Source organism: Bubalus kerabau, chromosome 1 (assembly GCF_029407905.1).
Source record: "Bubalus kerabau isolate K-KA32 ecotype Philippines breed swamp buffalo chromosome 1, PCC_UOA_SB_1v2, whole genome shotgun sequence".
In the NCBI taxonomy this organism is placed as follows: Eukaryota; Metazoa; Chordata; class Mammalia; order Artiodactyla; family Bovidae; genus Bubalus; species Bubalus kerabau.
Window position 1 is genome coordinate 54474883 of NC_073624.1, and position 11870 is coordinate 54486752.

The following is an 11870-nucleotide window of genomic DNA, read 5'->3' on the forward strand; positions in this document are numbered from 1 at the left end:
ATTGAGATATATTTGATATTTAACATTGTATAAATGACTGATTTTTATGTTTCAAAATTTTCAGGTCTAAATTTTGTTTGGAAGAGTGAATCCTTCTGTCGATTTTTAAAAATAATTTTATTTATTTATTTAGTTGTGGCTGTGCTGGGCCTTCATTGCTTTGTGTGGACTTCTCTCTAGTTGCGGGGAGTGGGAACAACTCTTCGTTGCGGTGCATGGGCTTCTCATTGCAGTGTCTTCTCTTACTGTGGAACGTGGGCTTGGGTCGCACAGGCTTCAGTAGCTGCGGCACATGGGCTCAGTCGTTGCAGTTCCCTGGCTCTAGAGCACTGGCTCTGTAGTTGTGGCACACGGGCTTAGATCATGTGGGATCTTCCTGGAGCAGGGATTGAACCTGTGTCTGCTGCCTTGCCAGGTGGATTCTTTTACCACCGAGCCACTAGGGAAACCCCTCTTGTTGATTTTTAATCAGCAAAAATGTTACCATGTGTGGTTTTAAAATGTGTGGCCCACATGAAAAATAAAATTGGAAATTTAATTTTGAAATGATTTCTATGAAGAATCATATTACAAATTGGATAAAAGATAGGCAGAATTTCTGTAAGACTGAGCACACATAAGCGGAGAGGGTGGAGAAGAGGAGATGAAGGTGGGGAGCAAAGACAGATGATTGAAAGGTAAAGGTAAATTTAGGTCATCCTTGGAGTCCAAACAGCAGAGTAAACACGATCCAGTCAAAGGATGCCCTGCCTCCTTACAGGGCTCTTACCCCATGGCAAAGAGAACACCAACTACAGATGCTGCTTTATAAGAAAGAAGGAACACTGGGACTTCCCTGGCGGTCCAGTGGCTAAGAATTGGCCTTCCAATGCAGGAGACGTGGGTTTGATCCCTGGCTGGGGAACTAAAATCCCACATGCTGTTGAGCAACCAAACCTGCGTGCTGCAACCAAGACCCAAGGCAGTCTAAATAAATAAATAGTTTTTTGTTTTGTTTTTTAAAAGAAGGAACGCTTATTGTTCTTCCAGTTTCCTGTGGAGATATTATAAGGCTCTGGGGAGATATTTGGTTATTACTATTTTGCTTCATTTCCTTTGCAAAAGGAGTTACGTGAATGAAAAAAAAAAAAAGATTCAAAATTGAACCAGATGGGGGAAAAAATCAGAGGGATTTATAGACTAGAATTGGCTAAGGCTACACATGCTGTATTTTTAATTTTCTAAGGAGGCAAGACATTGACTCCAAGGCAATAGGTGTGTTGAGGCAAGGTTGGAGGTGTGTGCTAGATGTTGTTCTTTGTTTTTGTTATCTCTTTAGGAAATGGATCGAACATTCTAAACTGAGAGAAATAAACTTTAAAATCGTGGAATTCAACCCTGTGGTCCTTAAAGGAAAGATCAGACCGGACTCCTCAAGGCCTGAGCTACTCCAGCCTGTGAGTAGGGATTACACATGTAGGGAATGGTTCTTGGTGAGATGCTTATTCAGGGTAGAGAGCTAGCCACTGGGGTGCACATGAAATGTTTCTGAAGCCTCGCAGTGTTAGATCTCCACCAAACTCTGCTTTGATCATTTATAAAGCATCTGTTGCAGAAAGGATGTAAGATGGTTTACATAATGAAGCTACATTATGAAGTTTACATAATGAAGCTACATAATGAAAGAAGAAATGAAGCATAAGAAAATGTAGGATCCTTTTATATGTGTAAATATACCTAAGGGGTGGTTGGGGTGCCAAGTAGTGAGACCAGAAATATATTCCCCACCCATTGGCAGTTGTGTATACTGTGACTGGACATTACATTTAGCTCAGAGTATCCTAGCAACTAAGGGAAAACTGTAACAAGATTGGGTATTTACTTCACAGTATTGACTAATATTTTCAGGCAACACCAACTTTTCCCCTGGCACTAGCAATCTTGAAGTGTTTCACTGCAAGAGTTCTTACAAGAAGGACACTTTCCTGCATAAAAAGTGGTGTTTTGATGGCAAGTTTACAGAAAATTCAGCTTCCTTCTATGTATGATTATTACTTAAATACATCCTTGAAAATTTACTAAATTCTAAGCCTTCTAATGATATGATCTTTTCCAAATTCCAGATATTTATTATCAAGAGTACTCACTGAGTTTGCATTTTGCATTATACATTATTATGGCTTCCCACATGATGCTAGTGGTAAAGAATCTGCTTGCCAGTACAGGAGATGCAAGAGTCCTGAGTTCTATCCCTGGGTCAGTAAGATCCCCTGGAGGAAGAAATGGCAACCCACTCCAGTATTCTTGACTGGAGAATCCTATGGACAGAGGAGCCTGGCAGGCTATGGTCCACAGAGTTGCAAAGAGTTGGACACAACTAAGCAACTGAGCACAGCACATTAAAATATTAAGACACCCATCCTCAGCCCATGCAACTCTGGCTTTTCTCTGGTTCAAGGAGCTAAGACATTGAGCCTGTGTGTGTGATGTGATGATGTGAGAGATGATGCATGTGTGTGTGTGTGTTTAAGGCTGTTTCAGTTGACCAGTGTCAAATTACTGAGTATATAGAAAGGCAGGCAATTTGTGGCCAGAAAGATTAATAGCCTCTGTGACTTCCACTGTAGTGGTTCACAGCGATGAAAATAGTGACTGACAGTCTCAGCAGTGGGGGTAGAGGTTGGATCTAGAAGAACCTCTGATGGGTGCTGATTTCAGTCCCAGGGCCCCAGGTAAACTGGGCACTAGGAAGCTCAGGCAGGCCTCTCTGCAGTCTCTGTTTTATTCTGCTCCAAACCTAGAGCTGAGCCATGGTCACGGTCAAAGCTGACCCATGAGCACCCCTATTAGACACTGGAACTTCTGTCTCTTCCTCACCATCACTTCTTTTCTTGTTTTAACAGCTGAACTTTGTTCGATTTTATCTCCCTCTGCTTATCCACCAACACGAGAAAGTCATCTATTTGGATGATGATGTAATCGTCCAAGGTATACTCGCCGATGCCAAGAATACTCAGAAAAGGAGCAGCTGATAAGTAGAATGCCCATCTCTTTTCAATTTTGAAATATCTAGTGGCTCAGTGATTTTCATGGCTTATTAAATTTGGTGGTATTATAAAAAATCAGAATAATTTGAATACAAAGGCTGATACTCACTTTCTGGGACAATCGACTTTCTGAGAGCCACTCCCTGTCAAGTCTGTAATAGGTACCCTGCAACCCTGAAACACAGAGGGATAAAGCCTCACTGATGATGTTATTAGAAGCAAGCTAAACTGTAGTGTTAAATGCTGTCTCCTCTCTTTCCCGCGTGCAAAATAAGATGAGCACCGGTCAAGTGCCTACAAAGCCACAGAAATAAAGAAATCTGACCAATGCAGATCGGAGCTTATTATCAAGTGGCTTTTCATATGATACAAGCTATTCTTATCAAGCAAAATGCCAAACCACTTGAAACCACCGATTACATACTTTTCCTCCACAGCAAAATTGGGGATTGTTTATGCTCTAAGCTCTATCTAGCCCTGGAATGAGTGCTCTACTTTTGTAACTCCTGGTGTTTGTTAATTCAGGGGACATACAAGAGCTGTACGATACCACCTTGGCCCTGGGCCATGCCGCAGCTTTCTCCGACGACTGCGATCTGCCCTCTTCCCAGGACATACACAGACTCGTGGGGCTGCAGGTGGGCACCCGTCTTGGGAATCCTACTTTCACTCCTTCTCCTCCTAGCATCTCAGAGCAAGTGTCATCGTTACCTTTGAGAAGCCGGCCAGTCAAGCAGGACTGATGGGCAGCACACAGCCAGGGGTCTGGGTTGCTCATTCACATCCCAGTTCTGCTCCCAATGACTGTGGGTTAACTTACTTACTTCTGCAAGTCCTCCTTCCCTTATCTGGAACATGGCAACCATAGCACCTACTTGGTCGTGTTTGTGGGTTGTGATGAAATAACATGATGTCAAAGTGTCCACTAAATGCTCCAGAAATGATGGTTGTTACTTAAGTCACTTGTAACCACAGTCTATGGCAGAGCCTGGTGTTTTCTCTAAAAGAGACTCACTGAAACTTTGGTTCTGTTTTCAGAGTTTTGACTGTCTCTCCCCCGATCCCCTTTCAGTAGAGGAAAATATTGACTTTGTTCCAAGGTAAAGAGTTCCTTACCCTTGTAGAAATGAATTCATACCCAGATGTAACACTGAAATCAAAAGAATAGCTTTAAAATACAAGATGCTATTACAAATTGAATGCTGTTCTTTAAAAAAAAAGTTCCAGGAAATAATGACATATGTGTGACATTAAAGTATGACACATTTTAAGGGCCCTGGGCCCAGACCTGCCTCTCAAAATCTTGGCTCCATCACTCAGTAGTTTTGTGACCTTGGGCAAGTTACTTAACCAGTCGTTTTCTCCCTCATTTGTCAAATGGTGGTAATAATAGAACTTCCTGGTAGGGTCATTGGGAGAGTTAACTTAGTTAATACATGTAAGTTATTGCATACAACTAATGAGCTAAAGTGTGTGAAGTTCTTAGAACGGTGTCTGCACATAGGAAAGTGCTCAGATTGTTCCATTATGTCCAGGTCTTTTGAGCATCCCATGAGACAGATTATGGCAGCCTCTGTGGGTGAAATAGTGTGTTTTGCCTCATGTTACATTCATTCAACAACCAGCTATGGAGTGCTTGCTATGTGCCTGACACTGATTTAGGTGCTAGTAACACAGTAACGTGGAGAAGGCAATGGCACCCCACTCCAGTACTCTTGCCTGGAAAATCCCATGGACGGAGGAACCTGGAAGGCTGCAGTCCATGGGGTCGCTGAGGGTCAGACACAACTGAGCGACTTCACTTTCACTTTTCACTTTCATGCATTCGAGAAGGAAACGGTAACCCACTCCAGTGTTCTTGCCTGGAGAATCCCAGGGACGGGGGAGCCTGGTGGGCTGCCGTCTATGGGGTCGCACGGAGTCGGACACGACTGAAGCGACTTAGCAGCAACACAGTAACAAAACTAAAATTTGTGCCTTTGTGTAGCTTCCATTCTAGTGGGAAGAGATGGTCAGCAAACAAGTAAAATATTGAACAGAGAATAAGTAAGAGGAGGTGGGGTTGAAATTTAAGCTGGGTGATCAGGGAAGTCTTTGTGGAGACCATGTTTCTGAGCCTACACCTGAAAGACTTGAGGCAACTATCTTCACAGATATTTAGGGGAAGCCATTCCAGGAGAGGTAACAGCAAATGTGCAAGTAGGGGAGTATTTGGTATATTAAAGGAACAAGGAGGTCAGGGTGGCAGAGGGGTCACATGGGAGGGTAATAGAAGATGGAGAGGTAATGGGGACAGGGCAGATGGTGGAAGGCATGGCAGGCATTTTAGGGAGTTTGGGATCTGCTCTGAATGAGAGAGGAAGCCACTGGATGGGCTTTGAGCAGAGGAGTAACACTGTGACAGAGCAGGTTGAGAAGGGTGGAAGCAGGACACAGGTTGGGAGGATCTGGCAGAAATCCAGTGAGTGGTAATGATGGTCTGGACCAGGAAGGTAGTAGAGACAGTAAGAAGTGGTTGGCTTCTGGGGAATCCCCTGGCAGTGCAGTGGTTAGGACTCCTCGCTCTCACTGCTAAGGGCCCGGGTTTGATCCCTGGTGAGGGAACTCAGATCCCACAAGCCACATGGCAATATCCCACAAGCCATATGGTGTGGCCAAAAAAAAAGAAAAAAGAAGTTGTTGGCTTCTGAATATATTTTGGAAGATGGGACCACAGGGTTGCTGAGATCTATATGGAAAGTGAGTGAGGAGGAGGAGTCTAGGATGACCTTGTGACCCTAAGTTTTCTAACTGGAAGGATGGAGTGGCCACCAAGGTAGGGCAGGTTGTAGCAGAGCAGGTTTGGGATAGGACTGGGATCAGTTTGGGGCTCTAAGGAGACCTGCCTTACTAAGCAACCAGACAGACGAATTGAGTTGGCAGATATAGTGGAGCTGGAAACCCAGAGAAGTCCCGGATGTCTGCATGGAGAGATTTAGAGCCAGATGACACTGTTGAGGGAGTTTGTGCTGGAGAAATGAGCAGATGCCAGTAGGGGCACCCAGCTTTTGGAGGTTGGGGAACCAAGAGAAAACTGGGAAAGCACTGGAGGAAGTGGCCAGTGCCCAGGAGGAAGTCCAGGTACTGCCTAACGGTTTCAAGAAAGTGGTTATTTTCCAGAAACAAAAGATTCCTTGGTCGAAAGATGTGTATCCTTTTCCTTTATAGAACACATATATGGGCTATCTGGACTTCCGGAAGAAGACAATAAAAGACCTTGGCATCAGCCCCAGCACTTGCTCTTTCAATCCTGGTGTGATTGTTGCCAACATGACAGAATGGAAGCACCAGCGGATCACCAAACAGTTGGAGAAATGGATGCAAAAAAATGTGGAGTATGTGTGGGCCTCTATCATTTTTTCCATGCTCAGGAACAACATTATTCCATTAATTTTCTATGCATAGTTCAGGCGTTAGAAATATGAGGTCAGATTTTCTTACAGAGGCACTGTTGAGAAAAAAAGGGATCAGTGGATGAAAAAGCTATTCTCAAATGATATGTCAGAGGCAGTGAGATCCTGTGCAATCCCTTATTAATATAAACATTTTCTAATATGTTGTTAAATAATGTGATTTTAAATCTTCTCCCAGAATGCCAGTGAACCTTTTCAACTACAAATCATTTATCTTAGTAGAGCTTCTCCTTACACAGATTTAAGAATTATTTTATAAATTCAACTTTTTAAAGGTTGAATTTATTAAATCATTTTTCATTATCGAAATTTTAAGAGATAATAAAAATAACACAACCACTGTTATCATGGCAGTGTATATCCTGTCCATCTTTTAAATCTGGATACTTTTAATATTATCATAATCTTGAATTTGTGAGTAAAGTCATTCTAAATAATGGAGGATCAGAATTTGGGATCTTCAATGTTTGCTATAAAAAAGCCTGAGAAGTAAAACGGCGAAGTATTGACATTCTGTGAATCAAGGTGAAGCATATAGGAGTTCATGGTATTCTTACAATTTTGGCTAGGTTTAACAACTTTCAAAATAAAAAGTTGGAGAAAAATCAAAGACCATAGGCTTATTATACAGTGAGGGATTGTCTTGTGCATGCTCAGTTGTTAAGTCATGTCTGACTCTCTGCGACCCCAATGGTCTGTAGCCCACCAGGTTGCTCTGTCCATGAGATTTCCCAGGGAAGAATACTGGAGTGGGTTGCCCTTTCCTTCTCCAGGGAATCTTCCTGACCCAGGGGTTGAATCCATGTCTCCTTTTTGGCAGGTGGATTCTTTACCACTGTGCCGAACCTTTTAAAATAATTAGATTCTACTTCATCTGAGTCTGTGGGACTCCAGGCCAACTGTTGCTTTTCTATTCTGTTTCTTAGGGAAAATCTCTACAGCAGCTCGCTGGGAGGAGGGGTAGCCACCTCCCCAATGCTGATTGTGTTTCACGGGAAATACTCCACCATCAACCCCCTGTGGCACATAAGGCACCTGGGTACGTATTTTAGAACACCAGGTACATTTTATAGACGCGGTGAGGACCAAGGTGAGGAGAGTGTGCTATTATACCAGCTTCCTCAATTCAAATCCTCCAGGTGACCTGGGATCTCACCTGGGACACATTATTTAACCTTCACTGCTCAGATTCTGCAACTGCAGCTGATAAAAAATGACCTGAGAGATGTTTCTAGGAAAAGCGCTTCAGGAAAAGCAACTGGAATCATGCTTAGCATATAGTATGTGCTCAATAAACACAAACTTTTGTTGAGATACAATGTTCACTGGCAGAACTTTTCCACATACCTTTATTGCTCTCTTGCAGTAACCTATAGTGGACAGAACCAAATGAATTAGCATAATAGTTGATGATGAATTTAGACAGCTGGCAATTTATCTTTTTTTTGGCTGTGCCGGGTGTTTGTTGCAGGGCACGGGCGTTCTCTAGTTGTGGCGTGTGGGCCTCTCATTTGCATGGCTTACCTTGTTGCAGAGCATGAACTCTAGAGCACGGGCTCAGTAATTACAGTCAGTGGATTTAGTTATTACCCTGAGGCATGTGGGATAGTAGTTTCCTGACCAGGGATCAAACCTGTGACCCTTGCATTGCCAGGCAGATTCTTAACCACTGGACCACAAGGCAAGTTCTGTAATTTATCTTTTAGGAAAAAATTGCTTGCTGACTGTATACTATGTGAGTCCCTCAAGTCTTTTATTCACTTTTCACTACAGGAGCACAGGCTCTGGGGTATGGACTGGAATCCCAACTTTGCTATTATCTAAGACCTTAGGCAAGTTACTTAAGCCCTTTGTGCCTTAGTTTCTTCACTTGTAAATGGAAGCTAATATAACCTTATTAAGTTTTTACAAGGATTAAATTACCTAATATGTGTAAACTGCTTAGAACAGAGCCTGACACAGAAGACATTCACATTCTTTCAAATGTATGGCCGCAACCCATTTGCCAAACCCCCTGGGCCAGACCTTTTTAGAAATTTAGAAAGGTTCTGAAATTTTAAAAGGTAATGTGCATATACTTATATTATGCAATACACTGAAGGGGTTCTAGATGTTGCTGCCAAAGAAGTTATTAAAAAGCCTTTCGCTTTCAAACATTAGGGGATTGATTAGTTTAGAATTGGAGACAATGGATTGTGGGCACACACTGCCAAGCCCTGGGCTAGGCTCTGGGGGTTGATGTGAACGTCACTTCTCTCAGAACAATCCTGCAAGATGTCATGTCTCCTATTGTCCCTTGTTAAAGGGAGGTCACACAGAACTGTGGAAACTGCATGACTGTCTCCTCTTTATGATGCTGCATAAATAGTTCCTGTCTCCTCACTAGGATCACCCCTGATTTTCCTGAACATCTGTATGCACAGAAGACTGATATGGGGACATTGAGGACACTAATATTTCATTTGATTTGCTTTATAATGCTGGGCTCACTGTTAGGTCAAGTGGTGATGAGTGTGGAGAAAATCCCATCAAAGTAGAATAGCTATAAAATATGTGTAGGAACAGTGATGTGGAGCTTAGACTGGGTTAGAGAAGTTAATGATCTTGGAAAAGAGACTCAGAATTACATTTTACAAACTAATTTACTGACAAGCAGGAAGGGACAGAACCTTCTAAGGGAGAGGAGTCATCTTTTCTTATAGAACAGAGCCTGCATCTGTGCTGAAGGTTTTGGAATTGGGGATGGTCTGCAAAGTAAAGCTACACAGAAATCATTTGAAAAATGATTTCATTTTAGAATGTTTTAAAGCAGTAAGCAGTATTAACATTAATGGCTATTAAGTTTGGGTCTAAACAGTTAAGGCTTAAGGTTTTAAAAATTTATGAAACTTAGTGAAAAGCAAAGCTGCAAGTCCCTACAGAGTTCTTCAGTTGTGGGGCTGAGACTTGCTCTTCTGCTTCCTGGAGATGACCCCACGTGAAGTCTCCACTCTCCAAATGAGCATTTCCTGTGTAGATTTTTCTACATGATAATTATTCCAATGATGCTACTATAGCCTGAACACCTAGCTCCTCTTCTGCAATTACCTACACAATTATGTTTATGAATAACAGAAGAAAGGTTTAGGGTTTTTTCCCCCCTTACATCACACGTTAAAGCTATAATATTCTAGCTATTCATCCTCTCTTGCCTCAATGGGCTTTTATTTGTTTGAAAATATCACATTCCCTTTCATAGAAAGAAAATGTAACACAACAGAGGATATTTTTTAAAAATTTACATTCACAAGATCTTAATGTACTTCTGGAAGATACACTCTAAAAATATCCTGCACAATAACAATATCAGGGTTATGCATAGTCTCTAAGCAGTTACTTATGAGGGGAAAAATATTCAAATAGAGACAGTTGTTTGATAAAAGCAGATCTTATTCTCAGGCACATTTTATAGGATAAAAATGAGACTGCTTAAAAGAAAATGCTGCCATATTAATGATAGAAATGCAGAGAAAGAACTCCTGTAAACTCTGGGCAGGAGGGAAATGATGTAAATTCTTTCGGGGATAATTTGACAATCCCTCATCAAAATTTAACAGGCACAGACCCTTCAATCTAGCAATTCCATCTGCAAGATTTTATCCTACAGATACATCTGTATAGACATGCATAGAAGGCTGTTTACTGTAGCAGTCTTTGTAACAACTTAGCAATCTTTGTAACAACTTTTGCCTGTGAAGGGACAGAGCCTAAATGTCCTTAATAAGGAACTCAGTAAATAATCATATCCATTCTATGCAATTATTAAAAATGATTCAGTGAATTCACATGTGCTGCTGTGGAAAGTTTTCCAAGATAGTAATTTTCAAAATGCAAGATATAGTCCTATGGAAATCTAATAACAATGTATGAGATAGAAAATTTTAAATATATTTGTATAGGATATATACATAGAAATCTATTAAATTATTAATGACATCATTCAAGATGCTATTATTTTTTCTGCACTTGATGAAATATTCTCAGAGAAATGTTAATATGTCTCACTATGATTATATATTTTTTTCTTTTTCCTTATATTTCTTCTGATTTTTGCTTTATGTATCTTTCTTTGTTGTTAGGTGTCTAATGGTTTATGATGTCTATTTTCTTTGTGAATTGTACCTTTTATCATAAAAATATTCATCTTTGGGAAAAAAAGGCAAGGTACAAAAATACACACACAGGTATACAGGTAGAACATTACTGGAAGAATTTCACGAGAAACTCTTTTAACAGTTGTTTCTTTGAAAATCAGGGTTGGGGTAAATTCTTCATTGTATAGCCATCAATTTATCCCATTTTTTTTTTTTTAACAATGAACTTTTCTTCAATTTTTAATATAAAATTTTACTTTTCTAACGAATCTATTATTGTCCCCTAATCAAGGCTGGAATCCAGATACCAGATATTCAGAGCATTTTCTGCAGGAGGCAAAACTACTCCACTGGAATGGAAGACATAAACCGTGGGACTTCCCGAGTGTCCACAATGACTTATGGGAGAGCTGGTTTGTTCCTGACCCGGCAGGGATATTTAAACTCCACCACCCCAACAGCTGATATAACTTGACATTTAAACTATTTCCTGTACAAATATGTGGAACTGTCCATTTGTAGCCTATTATACCATTGTTCTTTGTGAACAGAACCTGATACAAATGATCCACAAAAACAAAAAACCCTACTGTGTACAAATAGTACCTTGAACCCTATAGGTATTGATTTAGTTCTTTAAATACAAGTGACAATTATAGAAGATTATGTGAGTGAAATATATTATTGCAAAGAAATAAACCCAGCTGCTGCTGCTGCTGCATCACTTCAGTTGTGTCCGACTCTGTGCGACCCCATAGACGGCAGCCCACCAGGCTCCCCTGGCCCTGGAACTCTCCAGGCAAGAACACTGGAGTGGGTTGCCATTTCCTTCTCCAATGCATGAAAGGGAAAAGTGAAAGTGAAGTTGCTCAGTTGTGTCTGACCCTCAGCGACCCCATGGACTGCAGCCTACCAGGCTCCTCTGTCCATGGGATTTTCCAGGCAAGAGTACTGGAGTGGGGTGCCATTGCCTTCTCCGAAACCCAGCTAGGTTTCAGCAATTTGCTTATTAACTCTGAATGAAAATTACAGCCATAAATTTTAAAAATTTCTAAATGTATTTTTTACATGTAGGTATTTTTTTAATGAGTTGCCAATATTGTCTTCTTAGAACAATATATTCTATTTAAAACAGGAATGTCTAAAAAAATAAAATATTCATAGACTTTTAATGATTTTCATAATCTATTATTCTACATGCTAAATATAATAGCAGGTAAACTGATCTCAGATTAACAAGGGAAAGAACATCAGAGTCT

General features: G+C 40.9%; 1 protein-coding gene across 2 annotated transcripts in view; it reads left to right on the forward strand.

Moving 5' to 3' along the window:
• The window catches only part of GLT8D2 (glycosyltransferase 8 domain containing 2), a 43100-nt gene extending 31340 nt beyond the window's left edge, over window positions 1-11760 (forward strand). Inside the window, exons 5-10 of one of the 2 annotated variants that reach the window (XM_055575067.1) lie at window positions 1319-1436; window positions 2883-2967; window positions 3552-3664; window positions 6234-6400; window positions 7405-7517; window positions 10904-11759. In XM_055575067.1, the coding sequence (XP_055431042.1) occupies window positions 1319-1436; window positions 2883-2967; window positions 3552-3664; window positions 6234-6400; window positions 7405-7517; window positions 10904-11076 (769 nt within the window). In that variant the 3' untranslated portion in view covers window positions 11077-11759. Of the gene's footprint in view, window positions 1-1318; window positions 1437-2882; window positions 2968-3551; window positions 3665-6233; window positions 6401-7404; window positions 7518-10903 lie in introns of both variants that reach the window. The other variant, XM_055575075.1, reaches the window with a different exon arrangement.
• The last annotated feature ends 110 nt before the right edge of the window (window positions 11761-11870 follow it).